The 24,735-nt window shown below is 38.5% G+C and overlaps 1 protein-coding gene across 2 annotated transcripts in view; it reads left to right on the top strand.

Moving 5' to 3' along the window:
* The window catches only part of GMDS (GDP-mannose 4,6-dehydratase), a 554,262-nt gene that overhangs the window by 266,386 nt on the left and 263,141 nt on the right, over positions 1–24,735 (top strand). For both annotated transcript variants that reach the window (XM_034762222.1, XM_034762220.1), the window contains exon 7: positions 5,618–5,745. In XM_034762222.1, the coding sequence (XP_034618113.1) occupies positions 5,618–5,745 (128 nt within the window). The remainder of the gene's footprint in view (positions 1–5,617; positions 5,746–24,735) is intronic.

Below are 24,735 nucleotides of genomic sequence, written 5' to 3' on the forward strand. Positions count from 1 at the left end.
CGATCCCTCTCCTACCCTGTGACCGTGCCATTCTTATGAAGCCATCCTGCCATGGCCTCTCTTGACTGCAGCTTCTCCAAGAACCCCATAAACAGAGGGTGGTCCATGAAAACTGCAATGCAGGTTCCAAACTATAATACTGAGCTTTAAGGCTTCCCAGGCATGTTGTGAGTTCAGGGACACCTCTACCAAGGAACTCTACTCTGCTTAAGCAATGTATGAGACTACTCATCATATGCTTACAGTTAAGCATGAGAGTGTTTTGTTGGGTCATGACCTAACTTAGCTGTTTGCTTCAACATCAATAATATAATTTTAAAGAAAAATTAGGGTTTAAAAAAGTGTTTGATCAAATCACCTATAGAATATGAAATGAAGTTTGTTTTAAAAAATCAGTAGTTTGGTGGAAAAGGGTGAACCTGTAGTAAGAGAAACACTGCTCTGATTATCTAAGGCTAGGTCTACACTACCCGCCTGAATCGGCGAGTAGAAATCGACCTCTCTGGGATCGATTTATCGCGTCCCGTGGGGACGCGACAATCGATCCCCTAATCGACGCTCTTACTCCACCAGCGGAGGTGGGCGTAAGCGCCGTCGACAGGAAGCCGCGGAGGTCGATTTTGCCGTGGTCCTCACAGCGGGGTAAATCGGCTGCGATATGTCGAATTCAGCTACGCTATTCACGTAGCTGAATTTGCGTATCTTAAATCGACTCCCCCCTGTAGTGTAGATGTAGCCTAAGTCAGGGGTCGGCAACCTTTCAGAAGTGGTGTGCCGAGTCTTCATTTATTCACTCTAATTTAAGGTTTCGTGTGCCAGTAATACATTTTAACATTTTTAGAAGGTCTCTTTCTATACGTCTATAATATATAACTAAACTATTGTTGTATGTAAAGTAAATAAGGTTTTTAAAATGTTTAAGAAACTTCATTTAAAATTAAATTATAATGTAGAGCCCCCCGGACCGGTGGCCAGGACCCGGGCAGTGAGTGCCACTGAAAATCAGTTCACGTGCCGCCTTTGGCACGCATGCCATAGGTTGTCTACCCCTGATCTAAGTGCTGTTAACAGCATACAATAAACTTGGAACAGAAGTACACTTTTACATTTTAATGATGAAAACAATGTTCAATTTTTTTTCTCTAAAAGAATTCTTTTATGTCTGCCATGTCCTTGTCCAGGACATATTTCCCAAGAGAAAAAAATATTTTAATTAGTGAAGAAAAATTATATAGAGAACATGTACTGAAATAACATTTTTGTTGCCAGTGATGATTATTGGTGTATTTCTGTGTCCCTTTAATAAATCTGTATGCTAGGATTTAACTTTTGTGCCCACCACAGAATACTGTAAATCCTACCTTTGGAAAATATAATAATTTTGTATTTATTACAAACAGTCCTTCAGATTGTTCGCTGATTAGATGCAACTTTTCACAGTGATTTACACAGTGCTGCTATTCTGTATGGATAGAAAATATTCTGTCATTGTTTTACTTGGAGTTAAATCCTTTGGTCATTTTGAATGCAAAACAGGCTTTAAATACAGCTTAACTCCTAGTACACTGAGACAAATATCCATGTCCGTTGTGAGCTGAGGGAGGGCCACAACTGGATTGTGAACTGAGGGATGGAGGGAGATAAATGGGAGGAACTTTTTTTCCTTAAAATTTCTCACAGTGCTACCATAAAAGCAGCTCCACTGTTGAAGATAATGGCAGAAGTATTAGTGCAGAAAAGATTGTCAGCCAATGGCATTTTAGCTGCTTCATCATCAACATATCTCAGAGCCAATCTGGATGATGGAGTGGTTAAAATCCCACCAGCCACCTTGTGCTCAGTCTATACTTATGCTCCTACTGTTTCTCTTACCAGTGAGGCAGCTCTGGTAATAGCAATGGTGAGAAATTTTAGGGGGGAAAGGCTATTGCAGATACAACCTTAGAGAGTCCTGAAGACCTCTTAAGGAAGAAAGAAGCTAACGATTTCTGTGCCAAAGCCCTTATTTTATTTTTAGCTATATAAAGATATCTATAGAGCTACATGTAAATCTATAGATAGAATCACTCCTAAGCAGCAAGACATAATGTCTGCCAAGTTTCAGGCCAAAGCAAATTTATATAGCCAAATTATAAACCCTAGAAATAGGGCTTTATAGTGGAATTGCTGTCATAACGTTAACTACTGTGTATGGCTGTAGTGGGCGTCAGTTTAAGTTATAGTTTTGATGTGCAGTTAATGGCATGAGATCAATCATGAAGTATAATAGGATATTTTAAGATATTACATTTGAAGAGAATTGGTATTTAAACATTATCTATGAACCACATCATTTTAATGCCTCTGAAACATCATTCAGTCCTTGGTACAGAATTGCATGAAAAAATTCCTGATCACATTTCTCAAAATGAACAGCAGCTTAGGTTTCATTAGCTGCTTTTTATGTGATATTTCGAGTAAGAGAACTGAAATATTTCTGCTGAACGGTTAGCAGAATAGTCCTGTAAAATAGCATTTCCGATTTTTTATCTTGATCCTCTCTAATCCTTCATTTCTGCCTTTGGGGGTATATTCTGTTTGTTTAGAAGAAATTTTTGAACATAATTTCTGTAGCAAGAAAAGTAGTGAATACTTTTTGTCTTGTTGCACCTAACCACTAATGATTGATTGTATTGGTTGCCAGTGATACCTCTCCCATTTCCCAGGTAGTATTGATTGTACTTGAATACTATGTTAACTTGATTACTCAGAACAATTTTTCCCCAAAACATTTGTTTTTTATGTTCCCTCAGGAGATAATAATTCCAAAACTGAAGCTGTCATTCTTTAGCCGCCTAGTTCAACACAGTAAAGCTTGCTGCAATACAGATGATGATTATAACTCTCACTGCTGATACAGAGAATGGGAATGTGGTGCTGAAAACTGCTAGTTTTGCTCCCTTGCAGTTTAAAACCTAAGACTGGATACTTTAACTCTGTCCTTGGAAAAAGACTTTAGTGCTGAAAGTGCCTCTTGTGTTCATGGAGGAAGTATAACCTACTTTCAATGCAAAATGATAAACCTTAGAGTAGTGCTTAATAGTTTTGGCTAGTAGTTAAAATAAATTCCACTTTTACAAATAATAAGAATACACGTGAAGATCTCAAAGCACCTTACTAACATTAAATAAGATGCAGAATACGCTGGGTGAAATCCTGGCCCCATCCATGTTGGTGGGAGTTTTGCCACCGACATTAGTGAAGTGAGATTTGTTAGTCTAAGGTGCCACAAGTACTCCTCGTTCTTTTTATTAGTGAAGTGCATCACCCATACTCATTTTGCAGATAACAAGCCAATGCACAGAGGAGTTACAGTACATAGCTTTTTCAAGACTGCAGTAATATTTCCTGCAATGAGCTACATATAGGTGTTTGTCTGCATGAGCTCATAACAGTATTGGGCCTAAGAGCAGAATTAGACCCAAAGTGTCCTAATCAGGATTCCTTGCTTTATTTTCTAGACCACAGTCTCTTCCATTATCCCACATTGCCATCAAAAGGAAGGAAGTTTCATTTTTTATAATTCTAGTCCATGTGCTTAGATTTAGTTTCTGAATTTTTTTAATTTCAGCTAATGTGTAACATTTTGATTTATTAACACATTTTAATTATAATGAATTGTTCTGTTGATTATTACTGATAGTATCATTCTGATGCACCCAGAACAGCAATTCTGAAGCTCAAGGAAATTGAAGCAAGATCCCATGTAGGTGGTCTTCAAAACATGTAATAACCATGAACCAGTTAGTCAGCAACAGTGTGAACAAAACATAACAGTCCATATGGCAGGCGCTGAGTAACTGCACACACCCAGCGCTATGTGTGTACACACACGCGCGCGCACACACACAAACTGGAACACTGAGTTCAGGGAGCATGAAACGAGCATAACAGGAAGTAATAAAGCAAGAAGGCAGCACGCACACATCAGTCATCACATTGACTTTTCAAACATATGTATTAAAAAATATCACTTCAGAACTAGATTTTTCCAAAGTGCATTTGCATTTGGGTGCATTGCCCAAACCTTCCAATGTGCATGCATGCCCACACTCGTTTGCATATGCACGTAAGCATGTTTGTGTTCACACATCAGAGTTTACACACAAACAGGTTGGGGGCACACATTTTGCGTGCACAGTCTTTAGAAAATCTGACTCTGTGTCAAACTGTGCAGTGGTCTACTACATATGTAGTCGCTTTTCCAGAGAATATAAAAACTGTAATCACAGAAGATTCCCTAAAAATTTAAAATAACCAGTAAACCAGAATGTCATTTAGTCTTTAACATTTGACAGACTAAAGCAAAATATCTCTGAATCCTTTTGATAAATCTGATCTGAGGGACTTTAATTTTTCAATTCTTATGATGCTCATGGTACAAAAGAAATAATCCCATTTTTTACTTTGTGGGACAGTCAAACAGCACACAAGCAGTATCTATGGTTTTCTTATTTTGTGTGACAGAAGGTTTTGGTTTGGAATATGCAATATATATCATGCAGTAAGTCCAAAGAAACGCCATTTCTAAGACAAACTATAGAAAATGTACAGGTAGATCTCATAAGAGCTGTTTTGTATCATGAATATGTCTAGTTGTAGACGCACTGATTTCCTTCCAGTCTTTTAGTTATGAGCAATCCTTTATTCAAACGGAAACAACAAACCAATAATCATTTTAGAAAGAGAAATGATTATGCTCCATAGTATTAATGTAGTGCATTAGGGTACTAATATCATTGAGCTTGTTTAGCCTGACTCTGAGTCCCCAGTACTGGTTCTGTTAACTTTCTTTTTTGGAGCAAACAGTTGCTCAGTGTTTTTTTATTAGTATAGAAGTCATAGTCTTAGTATTATAGTATCTAAAGAACTGTGTTGTGATGCAAAGATATGAAAAGCCAAATGTTATTTGAAACAACTCTACAAGGAGAAAGGCACAGGCTTGTGAATTTTGCAATCAAATATGTAGAACCAAGCTATTTGTGGTATGGTATAGCTGTGTGCAATTCCCAAATGGTAGAGTTTATTATCACTGTGTCAATGTCTTACTCAAATGTGGAGACAGAGAATCCCAAATTAGTCAATGAATTTATTCTTCTTTTCTAGTTAACCAGTAAAACCTTTTGAAGAAAATTTAAATTTCGGATGGTCTCACAGCAGCTTTACTAAGAGACCTTTTTTTTTTTTTTTTTTTTTTTTTTTTTAAGATGAGGATGGTCTTAGATGCCTGTCTTCCATTCTTTATGTAACCTTTTGCATTTTGTGTTTAGAAACTGACATTCCAATTGATTTTCATTGGCTTTCTGCCTGGGTTGAATACTGAGGCAGCAAATTAGGAATGCTTCAGAAGTCCCACAAACAAAGACGTTTGCTGTGAAAGTGGAGATAATGTGACACTTATATTTCGAGCTTCTTAGCTTACTCAAATGATAAATGATGATATGGTTTAGGTAGTGTGTGTGGGGGGGAGGCGGTTACAGACTGAAAGAAGTTGCTGTGAGCTGAGCTTTGGGATTCCACTAGGAGACAGTTATCCATCATGTGACTATGCTGATAATATCTTTTATCTCTGTTTCAGGGGCTAACTTTGTGACTCGAAAAATTAGCCGATCAGTAGCTAAGATTCACCTCGGACAGATGGAATATTTCAGTTTGGGCAATCTGGATGCTAAAAGAGACTGGGGCCATGCCAAAGACTACGTTGAGGTAGGTTATTGGCCGTGTGCCCTTTTTGAAACAATGCCATTGATCTGTTTAATGCAATAACTTCAGTGAAAATGCATGACCTACAGAGGGGTATCTCATGAATTTTTACCCACAGAGGCCTGTTAACTTAGTGTTGCTCTCAGTTTCAGACTAGGGAGTTCAGTAACATAGTGGGCTACCCCAGCCATGACCTGAACAGAAAAATAAATCTTTAGGTTTACATTCCTTTACTGAATTCCTCTGGGAGGGGTCTATAAACTGGAACTATTTTAAAGAGTTTTTCTCTGATTGTTTCTGCGAACTTTTATGTCCAACATTAAGATCATAGGAAGATGCAGTGAAACCTGACTTTAAAGACCTCACTGCAGGCTGGCGGCCTTTTACTGTGATGGGGCAAAAACACCATTAATGCTGACAATCAAAGGTCTGGTTGGTTCTGCTTCAGAAGGAAGCTTCACATTGATATTATGATGTCAAGTACTGTGTCACGTATGTGTCTATAGCTATTTACTTTTTCAGATGTTTTTGTTAGTCAAAATTGTTTAATTCTATTCTATGCATATACTTTTGTTTTTAAAAAAATCTGCATTGTATTAAAAGAGACATGAATGACCACATCAGAAATATTATTGTTTTCTCAGGAGAACATTGTCCCCATTTTGCCTCTCAAAGATTTCCTGTGGTCATTGGGCTATTTCTGGCTTTTAATCATTTCTCTCTGGGAAACCAGATCTGGCTTCCATATTCATTGGTGTGATACAAAAAGAAGACCGTTGTTTGTGTTTCTTAAATTACAAAGTTAATATCAAAATAGCACCCTTAATTCTTTGGTTTTTTATTAATTTTTGAGCTTTTTGACCTTGACTTAAGCAATTAAAAGAAGCCACCAGTAAGACTAAAATAGATTAGCAATTTAAATATTGTCTTGTGAGGAAAGCATGGTACCTTACCAACCCTCTTGATGATGACGATAAAAATGGGGAAAAACATTATATATGCATCCAAGCCATTACCTCAGGTGAGTGGAGAAGTAGAATTTGGCCAGCTGGACTGTAAAGTTGGGCCCCAGTTCTGCAATGCATATGCCTGCTAGGAGTCCTTGATGTTGGTATGCTATTTCATGTGAGTAAGAGTCCATCTGCTTGGATATCATTTTCTGTTTGGGACCTTAGCATGGTTAATTAACCCGGGAAATCTTCCTGATATATTTTCCAGATATAATTTAAAATAATTTTTATACACAACATTTTATAGCAGATAGAAAATTATTAACAAAAATCTATGGGACAAAGCATCTCAGCTCTGTTATTTGTAAGTAAAACATAACTTTCCACAATTAACAAGCTTTTCATTTTTTAAAATAAAAATGGCATAAAACAGAAATTAGCATCAGAACATTAAAACAGTTATTAGAGTAAAATATCCAAAGAAAAATATATAAATTGAGTTTCAATCTGACTATTCAGGACTGAATTCCACTCTCTTCTATACTCGTATAAATCCAGAGGAATTCTATTGTACTCAGTAGGCCAAATCCTGGTCCTGCTGAAATCAATAGCAAGACTCTTTGTGTTTAATGGAGCAAGGTTGGATGCAGTGACTCAGTGGTTTTACTAAGGGCACAGGTTGGTCTACATTCATCAAATTCTACCTAGGATGACCTATGTGCAAACCTTAAAAAAAACAAAAAGCTAAAAAAACAAAACCCCTCATCTTATTCAGCAAAACCACCCGATAGAAAGTTCTCAGCTGGAGTCTCCATCAAGGACACACAGTGGTAATGTAAGTGGCATTCCAGATCTTTCATTCATATGTTTTTGGGGCTGTTCCAAAATCTTCTGGAAAGAATTTCTCACTAGGATAGAATTCATCTTGAGTATCTCATTAGCGGGATCCCTTTGCCTAATGGGAGACTTATTAGTTCTTCTCTAAATATATTTAAAATATGGTTACTTCCATTCTTATAATGGCTAAAAAAGAGAATAACTTTAAAATAGAAATAAACTATTCCAGGCTTTAATGGACTAGATATTTAACATCATTAGAATAAATATGCTGTATAATGTTAGAAAGAATGATCATATTTATAAGCATTTTGTGAGATTCCTTAAATGTACAATTGAATACATTCAGATCAATAGTATCCTCTCTATATTTAATTTTAAATCCCATTGATGCTAATATGAGTAATGTATGCCTGTAGGGTAGACCCCATGATGTCTTTTCTTTCTCTTTACTTCTTGATTAGGAATAATAATAATAATAAAACTATGAATACATTCATACTTGTTTTATAAAATATTATGGGTTAAATTCCTGGTCCCACTTCAATGGGGACAAATTTCATCCTATATTTACTGGTGTGGGTATTGGTACGAAGTGTTGTCTAGTAATCAGAGGCTAGGACTAGGAGTCAGGACTCTGGAGTTCTAATTGCAGGTATGCTACTGAGCTTACATTATGATCTTGTGTAAGTTACTTCCCAGTTCAGTAAAGTATTTAAGCACATGCCTAAATTGAAACATGTAGCTGTCCCATTGAGGTGGGACTACTCACATGCTTAAAAATTAGGCACATGGTGAAATACCTTGTTGAATCAGAGCGTAACTTGTAGACGTTTTTAAAAAGGTTTAAGAAAAAACTAATGTTGGGGGGGTGGTGTTTTTGTTTGTTTATAATTTCACCAGTATTGGTTGGTACTTAAACTTCCACCTACAGTGATTGCAAATCAGACGTTGGAGCATTGTGCTATGGATGAAAATCTGAAAATGTAATTTGTTCAAAAAAAGAGTGTAACTCCTTCATCTAGTTTTATTGTCCAAACAGAGCAAAACACAAGTAAGAGCAAATAGTGAAAAGTAAATGTGATTTTTTTAAATGTCAGTTTTCAACTAAAATATTAGTGATAGATACAAAATATTTTTAAAACATCTGATTTTTAACTTGTAATTGACCCTTTTAATTACAATGAAGTTAATATTTGTCTGAATGTAAATTGGTGGGAGGAATTTCGGATTATATTATGAATAGCAATCAATACCACTAAGTGGGGGAAGGAGGGAAGTAATATTTCAACACTGTTGATGTATGAATCTTCTGTGTGCTGTTTTGTTTTGCGAGGTTAATTTATACCTTTTATGCAGAACGTTACAATAAACCATCTGCTAGATATTTTCAAACACTAGTACAATAGTAAGCACTTAACAGTCTATGACTCATTCCTATACCATGTGAAAAACACAACGCATTATACAAATTTCCTCTCACCGCCACCCCAAGAGAGTCTTAATTTAAATTAATTCAGGTTCTCACAAACATTTAACTTAGAGCGCCGAGAAAGTACCCATCAATCCATTGCTAACTTTTTATTTCCCAGCCGCCAAATACTGTTAACGCTAAAATCATGAAGGGATATAGGCAAGTGAAACCTTAAAGAAGTCTCATTGTATGGGAAGTGAGAGACATGTTTATTTGTAAAGTTGCAATAGGATATTCTGCAAATAGAACACAACCTCGTTGTAAAGCTGCCCTAGAGAGAAAGTGAGTTCGCCTTTTCCAAGAAGTTCTATAATGGAGCTTTCCCCTCCTCTCTTATAACCCCTTTGGCATAGTGTTCTGGGGCTGGGCAGTGCAGCGCAAAGTTAAATGTTGCGCAGGCAGGAGAGGTGCAGAGAAGAAAAGCACTCCAATCGGACAGAGCTAACTACCCAACTCCAGTGTCACCGACCTAGTTGCGCTCCCCCAGTTGGACACTCTGTAGACTTCTATGAATGGATCCAAATACTGAATCCCACATACCCTTTACTTCCTGGGCCTGGGCAGAGTTTAGGTATGGTTCCTGACTTTGGGTCTCTAGGCATGTACTCTAGATGTAGACCTCATGTCTGATGCTCGTTTTGGCAATGGGGACTCCACAGTCCAATTGCTTAGGCTCTGAAACTAGTGCTATGTCCTCAGCACTCGTATGTTTTCCCCAGAATCCGTTCGAAGGGTTACAATTTACCTCTTCACAGGGGCATGTAATAGTGAAAGTAAACAGATTTTGCAAAGGATTCTGTAACACCATTGCTCTATACTTAGGTAGCATGAGAAATACACAGTCCTATATAAAATAATAATCACACTTATACACATTGCCCTGCCTCAGGTCCACTCTGGAGAGTTCCTTGAGTTGGGCAGAGTCTTCTGCAGTGTCCAGGATCCTTCCCCTGCAACATACGACTTCTCTTTAGAATGTGGACTCTTTCTTGCTCCACTAGCTTTCTCTGACCTTGGCTGGTCCCTCAGTTAAACCAGGCCCCCACTGCTACTAAAGCATACCCATTTCTTCTTCTCTCCTGCCCAAATCTTCCTGTCCCTTGAAAAGCCTTCATTCTTTGTTCCTCCTGTGAATCCTTTTTTAAACCCCTGCACCGTCTCTTTGTCCTGCTTGGGAATTTTCCACTCTCTGCTTCCCCATCCCTGTAAACAAGGTGGAGAGACTAGCTTCAGCCAAGCTCCGTCACATAGCCATTGTTTGGTCCCCACTGCAGTTGTAGCCATTTTTCCTGGTTTGGTAGGTATGCGCTTCACCCCCTGTCAGCAAAAAGTGGATTCCACATCCAAGTGAAGGCATTCCCAGATACAACAATTTTATAACAACTTCATAACATCAACCAGCATTCAGAAGTTTTACATATAGATTTCACAAATTACCATCACATCCTAATGCTGTCTCCCCCACAACTCCACATCAACACCCCAGCTACTGATCTATGTATGGGGATAATAATACTTCCCTGCTTCATAGGGGCATTGTACAGACAAATGTGTTCATGTTTATGAAATGCTTAGATACAAAATTGGTGATTGCAATAGAAAGCCTAGAAATAAATAAGTATTAGACAAAAGTCAAATTTCAAACCAGGGTAAAGTTTTAATGACCTGTAATTTACAACCTGTTTAGGTTTTCTACGGTGTCTGCAAATGTGAAGAAACATTCTCCTTTGCCTTCTTTATAAATCTGTCAATGTTTGGGGGCAGGGAAGATGCTAATATTGGATACAGTCAACAAAGCATTTAGGTATGAGACTATTCAGATGCTTATAACTAAGCAGGAGCTTAAGCGCTTTCTGAATTGGGGCCAGCTTTATGCTGGAAGCTGGTTGCCACATTTTGATATTGATTTTAATAAAACAATAGAAAAAGTAAAACAAAACCAGAACACTTCATAAACATGCAATAGAATGCATTGGTGTTCTTCCTGAAAACACCATCCTGGCCACCATGGATGTAGAAGCACTTTACACCAATATTCCACATGAGGATGGACTACAAGCTGTCAGGAAACAGTATCCCTGATGAGGCCACAGCACGCCTGGTGGCTGAGCTTTGTGACTTTGTCCTCACCCACAACCACTTCAGATTTGGGGACAACTTATACCTTCAAGTCAGTGGCACTGCTATGGGTACCCGCATGGCCCCACAGTATGCCAACATTTTTATGGCTGACTTAGAACAACGCTTCCTCAGCTCTCGTCCCCTAGTGCCCCTCCTCTACTTGCGCTACATTGATGACATCTTCATCATATGGACCCACAGAAAGGAGGCCCTTGAAGAATTCCACCTGGACTTCAACAATTTCCACCCCACCATCAACCTCAGCCTGGACCAGTCCACACAAGAGATCCACTTCCTGGACATTACAGTGCAAATAAGTAATAGTCGCATAAACACCACCCTATACCGGAAACCTACTGACCGCTATACGTACCTACATGCCTTCAGCTTCCATCCAAGACACATCACACGATCCATTGTCTACAGCCAAGCCCTAAGATACAACTGAATTTGCTCCAACCCCTCAGACAGAGACAAACACCTACAAGATCTTTATCAAGCATTTGTAAAACTACAATACCCACCTGGGGAAGTGAGGAAACAGATTGACAGAGCAAGACGGGTACCCAGAAATCACCTACTACAGGACAGGCCCAACAAGGACAATAACAGAACACCACTGGCCATCACATATAGCCCCCAGCTAAAACCTCTCCAGCGCATTATCCACAATCTACAACCTATCCTGGAAAATGATCCTTCACTCTCACAGACCTTGGGAGGCAGGCCAGTCCTCGCTTACAGACAACCCCCCAACCTGAAGCAAATACTCACCAGCAACTACACACCACACCACAGAAACACCAACCCAGGAACCAATCCCTGTAGCAAACCTGGTTGCCTACTCTGTCCCCATATTTACTCTGGCGACACCATCAGAGGACCCAACCACATCAGCCACACCATCAAGGGCTCATTCACCTGCACATCCACTAATGTTATATATGCCATCATGTGCCAGCAATCAGGACATCAGGAATGGTAACATACATAAGCCAGTAAGTGTTCACACTTCAATCTCCCTGGTCATTCTATTACAGATTTAAAAGTCACTATCATTGAACAAAAAAACTTCAGAAACAGACTTCAAAGAGAAACAGCAGAACTAAAATTCATTTGCAAATTTAACACCATTAATCTGGGCTTGAATAGGGACTGGGAGTGGCTGACTCATTACAGAAGCAGCTTTTCCTCTCCTGGAATTGACACCTCCGCATGCATTATTGGGAGTGGACAACATCCACCCTGATTGAATTGGCCCTGTCAACACTGGTTCTCCACTTGCGAAGTAACTCCCTGCTCTCCATGTGTCAGTATATAATGCCTGCATCTGTAACTTTCACTCTATGCATCTGAAGAAGTGAGGTTTTTACCCACAAAAGCTTATGCCCAAATAAATCTGTTAGTCTTTAAGGTGCCACCAGACTCCTTGTTGTTTTTGTAGATACAGACTAACATGGCTACCCCCTGATACTTGATGCAATAGAATAGATTACAGCTGGCCCACAGTACCATCAGACATACTAAGAAACCATTTAAATAGAACCATCATAGCTTAGTAATGTGATATTGATGATGTTTGTGATTTAAAATCAACAGGAAATACACTTGGCCATTTATCAAAGTTACTTTTTTAGTCCATTTTAAGTATTTTAAAATAGCAAAATCTAGGTTCATACTAAGGTGTCTTTTTTTCACAGCGATGTTAGGTTTATAACTCCCATTGGTGTTAACTGGACTTTTGTGCATGGTTCCTCTATATGCCATTCTATCCACTAGAATGTATTCTTAGTGTAGGCAGCTGCCTCCTAGTTCTGTTGTGAAGGGGAATCTCTCCCCTTCTTCCTATATGTTTGTATATATATTTAAACAATATAGAAATATCTTACTTTTAGTTTTTCTTGTATTTTGTGCACGGTACTGTCTTGTAAAAGACTCCCTAGCACCACTTTCACAGCAGGAAATAATATAGTCAAATTGAACTTTTGTCCAACCAAACTGTTGGCCAAGATGCCGCTGATTCTGCATCGTTGCTTTCAAGGAATGTTAATGATACGAGTTGTCTTCCATGGTACATTTTGCCACAATCTGCTTTTCTCAGCATTCTTTTTTGTGACAAATCCTGCAGTCCTTACTCAGGCACAGCAAAAGTCAGTGGGTGTTTCACCAGAGTAAGGACTGCAGGAATTGTCCTTAAGTAATAAAAGGAATGTCAATTATATCTATCTGTAGAATATGATATATGAGATCCCTCACCAGCTGACACACGTCTTCGCTTATGAAGGGGTATTCTACCGTCTTCTGTTGTTTGCCCCAATTTTAAATGATTCTTTTCCCTTCTACACTCTTAATTAAATTCTTGCTTTCCTCCTCATAGTCAGATCATTTGAAACAAATGTTATGGACATAAGTTAAAGGGCCATTCTTAATTTCCAGGTGTTGGGATTTCTATTTGTTGAACAGCAGGATAAATATTGTTGACCCTTCCAAGTATTCAAGAGTATTTATATATATGAAGTCTGTAACGTTTTTTTTCTGTCAGCTCTCTTGAGCCAGGATAACTGATTGCTCTATTAAGTCAATTTGATCTTGAAATCAGATCCTGTCTGCCTTGATTGATGTGGTGATCCATTGCACTGATTATCTTATCACTGCCATCTAGGTGCAGTAATTGTGAGACACGGGCTTGCATGAACCTTCAGGAGAAAGGTTTGATAGATTGTGGTCTTTTGTCCGGAACAGATACTGCACATTCATAAAATTCTTGATGCTTACTTGCTGGCAAAGTATCTTTTTTATATGTGCATGTACTAGTGGTCATACCCCTTTTGACTTAGTTTTTCTCTAACAGTTTAAAGACCTGTTGGCCACAGTAAAATGTAGATGTGAGCCTCACCCTGAAGCATTTTTATTTTAAAAAATAACAATTTCCAAAGAAAATACATGTTTGTTTATGCTAGAATATCCCTTTGTTCCCCAGTTCAAATATTTGAAATACCTTGGAACAAACAAAGATATGTTGCATCCAAGAAAAAGGAATTCATATATGCCCTTTCAGATAGTGTTTATTCATATGGTGAATAAAATATAACCATCCAAATTATGACTAAAGTGACATGGCAGTAATAATAGTTATCATATTAAAGAAACTGTAAATCCCAAAGTACTCTATCCATTGAAACTGAGATTAATCACCTTCTACTCAAATGTAGCCACCTCTTGGCAGAAACATGGCTTCTTTTCAGCTGTGCAACAGCTTCATTGTACAACAGTTCGAAGAGGATTTGAAGAAGAATGCCTTCTACATTTAAATCTATATAGAAAAATAGGTCGATGGAAAGCAGTTACACAGGTTGGACACCTGAGTTAATACTATTACACTTTAAATGCTGCGAGATCGCTGTAATGATCACAAGACCTACCATGCTGAGTCAGACCTAAAGTCAATTCAGCCCAATATCCTGTCTCCAATAATGGCCAATACCAGAGCTTCAAAGGGAACATGAAGAACAGGGCAGTTTTGGAGAGGTACACCAGTCTTCCCCTCCTGGTTTCTAATAGTCAGAGGTTTAGCGTGGCCCTGAGCATGAGATTATGTCCCTGACCATCTTGGCTATCATCCATTGATGGACCTAATTCTTTTTTGAACCCAGTTATACTTTTGGCTATCTCAACATCCCATGGCAATGACTCCCACAGGTTAATTGCATTGTGTGAAAAAGTATTTCTTCTTGTTTCTGTTAAACCTGATGCCTATTAATGTCATTGGGTAATCCCTGGTTTCACACCATTCATGATTTTATAGACCTCTGTCACATCCCCACTTAATCATCTCTTGTCTAAGCTGAACAGTCCCAGTCTTTTATAGTTTCTCTTCGTATGGAAGCTGTTCCATATCCTTGGTCATCTCTGTTGCCCTTCTCTGAATGTTTGCCAGTTCCACTATATACTTTTCGAGATGGGGTGACCGGAACTCAACACACTATTCAAGGTGCAGCCTCCCCATGGATTAATATAATGGTGTTATATTTTCTGTCTTATTTTCAGTTCCTTTCCTAATAGTTTCTAACACTCTTAGCCTTTTTGACTGCACTGAGGTTAAGTTTTCAGAGGACTATGCACTGTGACTCCAAAATCTTTCTTGCATAGTAACAGCTAATTTAGAATCCATCGTTATATATGTGTAGTTGGAATTATTTTTTTCAATGGGCGTTACTCTTATTAATGTTGAATTCATCTGCCAGTTTGTTGCCCAGTCACCCAGTTTTGTGATCCCCCTGTAACTCTTTGCAGTCAGCTTTGAACTTAACTTTCTTGAATAATTTTATATCCTCTGTAAACTTTGCCACTTCACTGTTCACTCCCTTTTCTAGATCATTAATGAATATGTTGAACATCATGGACCCCAGTACCGATCCTTGGGGGACCCTGCTATTTACCTCTCTCCATTATGAAAACTGACCATTTATTCTACCCATTTATTCTACCCTTGGTTTTCTATCTTTTAACCAGTTACTGATCCTTGAGGGGACCTTCTCTCTTATCCCATGACTTTGTTTCCTTAAGAGCCTTTAGTGAGGACCTTCAAAGGCTTTCTGAAAATCCAAGTAGACTATATTGACTGGATCACCCTGACCTACCTGCTTGTTGACACCCATAAAGAATTCTAATAGATTTGTGAGGCATGATTTCCATTTACAAAGGCCTTGTTGACTCTTCCCCAACATATCATTTTCATCTGTGTCTGATAATTCTGTACTTTCCTATAGTTTCAACCAGTTTGCCTGGTAGTGAAGTTAGGCTAACCTACCTGTAATTGCCAGGATCATCGCTGGAGCCCTTTTAAAAAATCTTCATTACATTAGCTACCTTCCAGTTATCTGGTGTAGAGGCTTGTTTCAGCAATAGGTTACATACTGCAGTCAATAATTCTGCAGTTCCATATTTGAGTTCTTTCAGCACTCTTGAGTGGGTACTATCTGGCCCTGGTGACTTCATACTGTTTAATTTATCAATTTGTTCTAAAAGCCCTTCTGTTGACACATCAGTGTGGGACAAGTTGTCAAGAGCTTGGTTTTACATTTCATCTGAACTAAGTGACCACCTGTGTGTGTTTGTTGACTGAAGAGTGCCACTTAAACTATCATAGAACTTTAGTGCTGGAAAGGACCTCAAGACACCTAATCCAGACTCCTGCACTGAGGCAGGACCAAATATACCTAGACCATCCCTGACAGGTGTTTATCCAACCTGTTCTTAAAAACCTCCAATGACAGGGATTCCACAGCATCCCTTGGAAGCCTATTCATAGTTAGAAAGTTTTCCTTATATCTAAGCTGAATCCCCCTTGCTGCAAATTAAGCCTCTTACCTCTTGTCCTACCTTCAGTGGGCATGTAGAAATTGATCACCATCCTCTTCATAATAGCCATTTATATATTTGAAGACTGCTAGCAAGCCCTCCTCAGTCTTCTTTTCTCAAGACTGATCATGCCCAGTTTTGTAAACATTTACTCCTAGGTCAGGTTTTCTAAACCTTTTATGATTTTTGTAGCTCTCTTCTGGACTCTCTCCAGTTTGGCCCCATCTTTCTTAAAGCATGGTGCCCAGAATTGGAGATCCTACTCCAGCTAAGGCTTCATCAGTGCCGAGTAGAAATTTTATTTAAAATATTTATTTCTTTATTTATTTCTTTATTACCTATAGATTATATACAAATATGTACAGAGCAAACAAGATCTGTAAATAAGATTACTTTTGAAGATTGGATGCTTGAACTCAAGTGAATAATGCATTGTTTTAGGAAACACTTAACATTCACATTTATTTTTAATGTGGTGATTTCTGCTTCCATTTTCATTTACTATTTGGCCCACCTGCATGAATGCAGAATCACATATAGAACAGAATACAGCAGTGGAGAAATAGACTATAGGCTTATTGTGATTTTTTGGTTATTAACTCCTGGGAGGTGCTCAGATACTACAATGATGGGTACTGTTATAATAGCCTAGATAGATTGATTGATCTCAAACTATTGTCTAGAGAGGTGGTCTTCTGAGATTTTTCTGACATAGTGAGGAAGCATCAGTCCGATTTAAAGCAGTAATGCTTTGTGACCATAGTAATCCTGTCCAGAATACTCTTAGACTTTGTACAGGCTTTTTTCAACCAACTGAGCTCCAAAAAAAAAAAGCACATCCCACTATCCTGTGCTTTTGTTTCATGGTTTGTAGCTTTGGATTTTTTATTGTGGGTACATTAATTTAGTCATGATCAAATAATACTAACAACATCAAAATTGGAGGGACAGGATGCCTAGAGGACAGAACCAAATTGCAAAGTGACTCAGAAAAATAAGAACAATGAGGGGAGATTTGGGTCTAATAAATGCAAAGCTGCACAACTAGGGAGCAGAAATGAACAGTAGAGATGGGGAGGCTGTAACTAAGCAATCACATCCCATCACATTACAAAGTGTTTGTTTTCCATCTTGCTACCTTAATCCTATCTTAATGCTACTTTTTCTTGTGACCTAGCACTATAGTTGTTGCAGGGAAGGTGTGGAATCAAGGTTGGAAGAGGTTAGTGTCTTAAGAAGTGGTTCGCTAACATTTGAGAATCACTTGAATGGACTATCCACTTTAACACCTGATAATTGGAGATACACTTGAAAGGAAAAGTAACTTAGAAAAGTTCTCCATACAGAATTCTCGCTCTTCTAATCTTGACATCATCATTCACCACCACATTTGTTTCCATTGCATCTTTGAGCCATGCAAATAAACAGTTGGCTAACTCTGCTAGAGCCCAGTTTGTTCTTGCAGCAGGTTAATTTGCCATCTTTCATGTTAATTGCCAGACGAAACCTCAGACACACATAAGCACTTCTGCTGCTCACCAAATGGAAAGTAGATCTTCCCCCGCATCAATGATGTATTTTGTTTTGTTTTTAAAAGTGAGAAAAGAAAAACTAATTTCCAAATCTTTCATCTTTTTTTTTTTAATTATGGTGGGTGACTCCACAATTAAAAATCCAATCCCATTAAAAACAAGAAAAAGGAAAGGAAAAACAAGAAACGTTTGGTTAGAAGAAAACATGCGTGGAGGCTCAATGGTACACTAAAATCCAAATGTGTTCTAAGACATGTCTTCAACTTTATTAACAGAAGAATCAATGTACTTGTTTATTTGTTTTCCCATTATGTTTAAATTTAATTTCTCCTCTTAACATATTGTTATTAATTTCTTAATTAAAAGGCTGCTCTTTAAGTTGGAAAATTCCTGATCAGCGCTAGTTTGACAGAGCCTTTAAGACATTAGCCTTATTATAAATTGGTTATTGATTTTGTTATTATTTATTAGTATTTGTACTGCAGTAGTGCCAAAAGGTCCAAGTCAGGATCAAGACCCCATTGTGCTGGGTTTTGTAAAAACACATACCCTGTCCAAGAGAGCGTACAATCTGATTAAAAACCGCAGCAGTTCAGCATAACCATAAGAGGGAAAGGGAGAGGAAGGACCAAGGCAACAGTAATAAGATCACACATTTACATAGACTGACAATGTGTAGCTGTCTGTCTGTCTGTCTCCCTCTACATGAGACCGTCTCCCCATGGCATATCTGCTGCACGCTTGTGAGACTGGAAGGACACTGGGGTCAAAGTCGTCTGCTCTCTCTACTGCTGTCCAGGGGAAGGGATAAGTCTCTGCAGGTATCAAAGTCCATTGATCATTTGTGGAGCATATGGTCCGGTGTCCCTGTGAACCAGGGCTGAAGTGCTATTCCCATTATTTAACCCCTTTTCAACACTTTCCCCACTTAACTGTCAATCTCCTACCCCCACACAACAGTTAACAAAGGCTGGACCTAGTGACATTTGGGCTTCTGAGGTTGTAAAGGGCAATGATCTACTCCACTGCTAGGAGGGGAGGGCATACTTCCCCCATAATCCTCGCTACACCAGCAGCATGGTGGGTAGAGAGACCACCCTGTGCTGCTGAAAGTGGCTTCTACTGGTGCCAAGTCTCTCCCTCTGAGTGGATGCTAAGGCTTTATTAAATACTTGTACAGCTATAAGCATTTTATTCAGTTACACCCAAATCACACTGATAGAAGATCCTCAAGGTCACAATACCTAGCACATTATTAAATACCTGGCTTCCACTGTACTCTGGGACAGATTGGGGAGGGGAAAATGGTGGTAGGTATTCTTCTAAACTCCACCTGCAAAATAAGCTCCACCCCCATGGGATGCCAATCACAGTAGGTTGCACAGATTTTTAGAATATGATCACACAGGTTCTCTTGATTCTTTTGGCTTGGCTCCCTTAATGATTATCCCAGATATACATATGGGCTCTACTGGCCTACTCATGCATAGCTTCCCTTGTGTGAGGCTTCTATGTCCTACTTGTCGTCTTGAGCTTTGCGGGAGTGGGGGGCTTAGATGCCCCATTAGGTTCTGCTAGGCTACTTGGATTTGGCTACTTCTTGAATGGGGCATGGTGAAAAAATGGGACCAAGTCCGCTCACTTGTGGGGCCAAAGTGAGCTGTCACTCCCAGTAGATTCTTCAGATCTGCACAGTATGATCCTTCTCCTTTCTTACATGCTTTAATGGAGCAGAGAAATGTCAACATTGTTATCAATGGGTATCTGATTTAGGACACTCAGAGATAAATGGGGCAGTTCACGCATCCAGAGTTCTTATTTCAGATTCTGCAAAGACAGGCAGCCCATCACTTATCTTCAATACATGTTGTTCAGGCCATTGCATAATAATTAGAGATTTAAGTACCTGAATACCTTTGAGAATCTGGGCCTTAAAAGAAAAAAAAGCCGCTCAGATTATGGAGAATAAGAAGGCAGCATGAAATAGGTTCTCTATGGGGTATCGGCATGGCATGCTGGCTGAATCGGAGCCCTAAGTCCTTCTCCCATGCAGATGACCATAGCCCCCAACACTGTCTTCTGGATTTAACTCGAGTGTGGCACACTCAGTTACTGAAAAAAATTGCCTGGTTTTTGGCTATAAGCCCCCTGTAATGAAGAAAATGTTTTTAAAAGATGTGATTGTAGGCAACTTCTGAAGTGTGGAATACAAAAGGAATTAAGAAGCTATGGGTTCAGAGTTTTTTCCTGGCAAGGGGAAGAACCTAAAGTTGCTTCTATTAGCTGCTTTCTTACATTTTGTGGAGGCGGGGGGCTGGGATGATTGATTGGTAATAAGAAGTGGAAGAAGGAAGAACTTAGGCCATAGTTACTTTAGACATGAATAGGCTCTGTATTTTAAAGCACATAAATGAGGCAAGAAAGGGGTTTTAATGATATTATGTAGGTGCTCTGTCTAATACAAATCATATGGCATTAATTTTCAAAGCTCTGCAGCACTGCCTACTGTAAGTGTTGCTAATATATTTTTTTTAAGAAAACGATACTGATCTATTTCATAACTACTGTACCATGTTCCCCTTCCTTTGTTTTCCTACAGCCATTTTTTTAAGTGGATGGAAATATAATACAGAAAACAAGTTTATTTCTTATTTACATAAATCTCCCATTTAGCTTTCCGTTTCACCATATCTGCATTTTTGTGTTTGACCTATTAGATTTTTTTGTTTTATAAAGCAACAGAAGTGCTTTCCTCAGCAAAACCATCTGGTTTAGTTTCCTGTGCCTCAACAACTATATGTGTATTATTATCAAGGCCACCCCTGTGGTTTTCTAAGTGGTCTTGTTACACCGGTGGTCTTAAAATTCAGCTGGAGTGATGGAGAGGTTAGACTAAAGGCTTCTTTCAAGTATAAAGTTTCAAGCTTGAGAAATTGTCATATTTTGAGACTAACCTATTATTTCATTATTAACTAGAATGTAATATCTTTTAAAATGTGAATACAGTAGTCTTTTAACATACTTGATTTTCAGCAGTGCTCAGAGATTTGGAATAGAACAAATAAAAATGAAATTTTGGGTCCCTGCTTAGGAATTATTCATATGCTCACTACAGGAGTTAGGAGAAAATATGAGAAAAATCAGAACAGAGTATTTTATAAAATATGACTGTATAATATGATGATTTAGTCATCTTCAGTGCTTTGTGCTTTTCAAGATAGATTGAATATGTGCTGTAGGTCTATATTTACTCATTAGCAATAGATAATATTTCACAGGAGTGAAAACAAGCCAAACTTCTTAACGTGAGTTTTAGTCAAGTTCCCAGTGCTTTGTATTGCTTCCAGATTCTCCAAACCAAGTGTTCCCCTCTACTGGAGGTGTAGGGAGGCATTGATATTGGATAAGGGAGGGATATTGGGACTGGGAGCCAAATGGGACATGGAATGCGGGCTACTGGAGGCCAGAGTGGGGAACAGAAACAGATTGGCTGATGAGCGAGACGGGAACTGGTACTGGCTGGGCAGCACAATCCAAATCAGCCAAGAGCTGCAATTGCAGTGCAAGCCTTATTCAGCCCTAGGCTGGAGCATGCTCAGTGAGAACAGAATCTTCTGGGAATTGCACTGTGAAGCATTGGCAAGTGTCTACTGAACATGTACAAACTGCAAATGTTCAAAGGTTTATAACATGGCCTAATTTGGGAATTTTCATGGCAACATACCTGACCCAAAGGCTACCCTGGAGCCCCCATATTTCAAGTACCTGTTCCTGATCCATGGACAAGCTACAGCTTTTCTAATAAGAACTCACCAAATTTTTTTAACATGGGTAAAACAACGTATATTGCACTAGCCTCATTCTCGAAAACAGCCAAACCATTTTAGCTGAAATTCAAAAATCGAAATAAAACAGCAGACACCAGGAATGGAAAATTTCAGTCCCAACATTTAAAGTTTGGAAAGTTTATAAGCAACTGAAAACTACATCTTAGAATGGGAAGTGTCAGGCAACCTTAATAATAGGTGGTGCTACCAGCCTCATCTAAAATAATTTAGTCATTTTCCCTTTATTATCTAAACTCTGATTTGCAGATTTTCATGAATCTTAGAATAATTCACCATGCTCTGTGAAGGCTGTGTAACATACTCATTTTTAATTTTAACAGGGAAAAAATACCTTAAAACAGATCATTAAAATTTAATGAGGACCTTTTTTAAAAAAAAACAACAACAAACCAGAATGGTTCAATTTACATCAGAAGCCAAAACAGTGAATGGTATTATTATGTCTGTGTGGTAACATCCTCACTGTACTATAACTCTTTTCATCTGAAAAGGAGTCAGTAAAACATTGTGGGCAGTTCATTCCCAGAATTTAGGTTTTCAGCTCTCCAGTGATTTCAGTTCATTCCACTGAGAGAACAAATATTTCAGGGGGTAAGTTTAAAGTGTCAGGGTCCTTTTGTATTGTACTGTAGCTGCTGGTATTGTGCATATTATTATGGAGAAAATAAGTTCACATCGAAGTATATGTTCTTTGCTGTCTGCACATGGAAAAAATGTGATTTTTTTTTTTTTGTAGTGGGGAACATTCCCCAAATCCTCAGGGTGTACTTAATGTGCCACTTTCAGTTCTAGAAGAAATACTTCAATTTTCAGTTGTAGGTGTTTTTGGATGTAGCCTGACCCAACAACCAACATTAATGGTCCAAAGATAGATCATCTGAACTTTCCAGCTGGCCTTCTTTGGCTAACATTTAATTATCTCTTGGGATAGCTAGCTCTGTTTACCAGGTTAAATATGTGGAGAATGCTTATTGGTGTCAAGCACTTTACTGCAGTATTGTCCTCTCTTTTTCCTCTCCTAAAAAACACATTTTCTTTCTACAACAAAAACAATTGTTTGTTTCCTCAGGATTGTAGACAGACAACTTTACAATCTTTTCCATTGGGCTCAGATCTGCAGCTGTCAAATGTCCTGGGGTGGAGGAAGGAAAGATTTCTTGGAGAAATCATGTACCTCCAGCTTGTGAGGGGGAGGGGAGCATGGGGGGTGGGTGGTCTGGATAAGGCTGTGATTTTGATTCCACTACTTTCAAACTCTCCCTAGAACTACACCTCCATGCACACCCACATTTGCCACTGCCTTGAAGACCCAGAGGCCAGCCTCCCAGGAGGCTGTTTACACACAGGAACCCAAATCCTGGTCCCAATGAAGTTACTGGGAATTATGCCATGGGAACCAAGATTTTGATGTGTACACTTAGGCAGTTGGTCTCTATGGTATCTATGTCTGATGAAACATAGTGGGATTTAGGAATCTTTCATGTCGGATTAGGGGAGAGGAGATTATGACAAATCCTAATCCCTAAAAATTAATTTTCCTGAACTATCTGCTTTCAGGGATTAGTTGTTGTTTTTAAATAAAATTGTAGACAATCCAGGAAGTTTTTCCCAAATCAGTGATTCTCAACCTTCTCCACACTGGGACAACTTTACTATGTACCTGCCCCCTCCCAGTTAGCAACGTGAGAAAAACAGGGTGATCACGATCCTCTGCAGGTCATGACCCCCACTCTCTCCCTCCTACCCCCCCGTTAAGAACCCCTGTCCTAAATCAATGTGTTACTTTCTTTTTGTTGTGTCCACACAATTATTAGAACTGGTAAACTAAATTCATTAGTTTTTAACTAGTGTGTTATATTCAGTAATAAATGTTCCTATAAAAAGAACAGGTACAGTTATAAAGATTACAAAGTTCACTCTCCAGGTCTGAATTTCATAAAAGGTTTTGTTCCTTCTGTAAATTATTATTCCTAGCGTAAATGTGATTGTGCCTCAGATTTCTTCATCTAAAAATAGGACTGATATTCATGAAATCAAAAAAGATTTTCTTTCTGCAAAATGCACATACACAGATTTCTTCCCAATATGGTGAATTGTATAAGTGGAGCATTAACTCAGATTTGTGTCTTGACCTTTTACATGTGGGATGTTACTCTGTGAGTATTCTTTAACCACAGTTGTTTATCATGGCAACCACTACTATATATCATTTGACACACTTGTTACTTTCGATATAATGAAAACCTGTTTAGAAACTATGCTTCCTTATTCCACACAATATAGCGTAAAATTATTTTTATGTTGTTTTGCATTGCTAAAAGAGAATACAAAACATTCTCTCTTTTACAAGGCAGGCATCTTTTTGTTGTTGTTCATTTATTTTTCTCTACATGTCTATAAACAGATCATATTTTTTGGAGTAACAGTGTTTACCCCGTTGGCAGCATCTCCCTTACTTTGACTTGTTTAAAAAAAATCTCCTGACATATATCCTGTTGATTTTTAAGGAGGAAAATGATTGACGGGGAAAAAGTAAAAATTCCATGTTCATTTTATTGCTAATAGCTTTATTGCCATCCTGTACTGATATATAGCAAATGTATTGCCACTTCAGAAATTTCTCACATCACGGACTACTAATGACAATGTAATACTTTCTACAGATGTCCTTGTTTTTGTGTCTGCTGCATGGCAAAGTGTGAAAGTGTTGGCCAAGGTCCGTAAATGTTGCACTCTTGCATCTGCGGTAAATATGCATATCTAGCTTTACAAGAGGATGCAGCTTTATAACTACAGCACGAAGTGAAATAGATGCAATGGGATATTTATGGATAGGGCAGATATCGCATTGATTCAGATTACCCCTAATT

This window comes from Trachemys scripta, chromosome 2 (genome assembly GCF_013100865.1).
Source record: "Trachemys scripta elegans isolate TJP31775 chromosome 2, CAS_Tse_1.0, whole genome shotgun sequence".
In the NCBI taxonomy this organism is placed as follows: Eukaryota; Metazoa; Chordata; order Testudines; family Emydidae; genus Trachemys; species Trachemys scripta.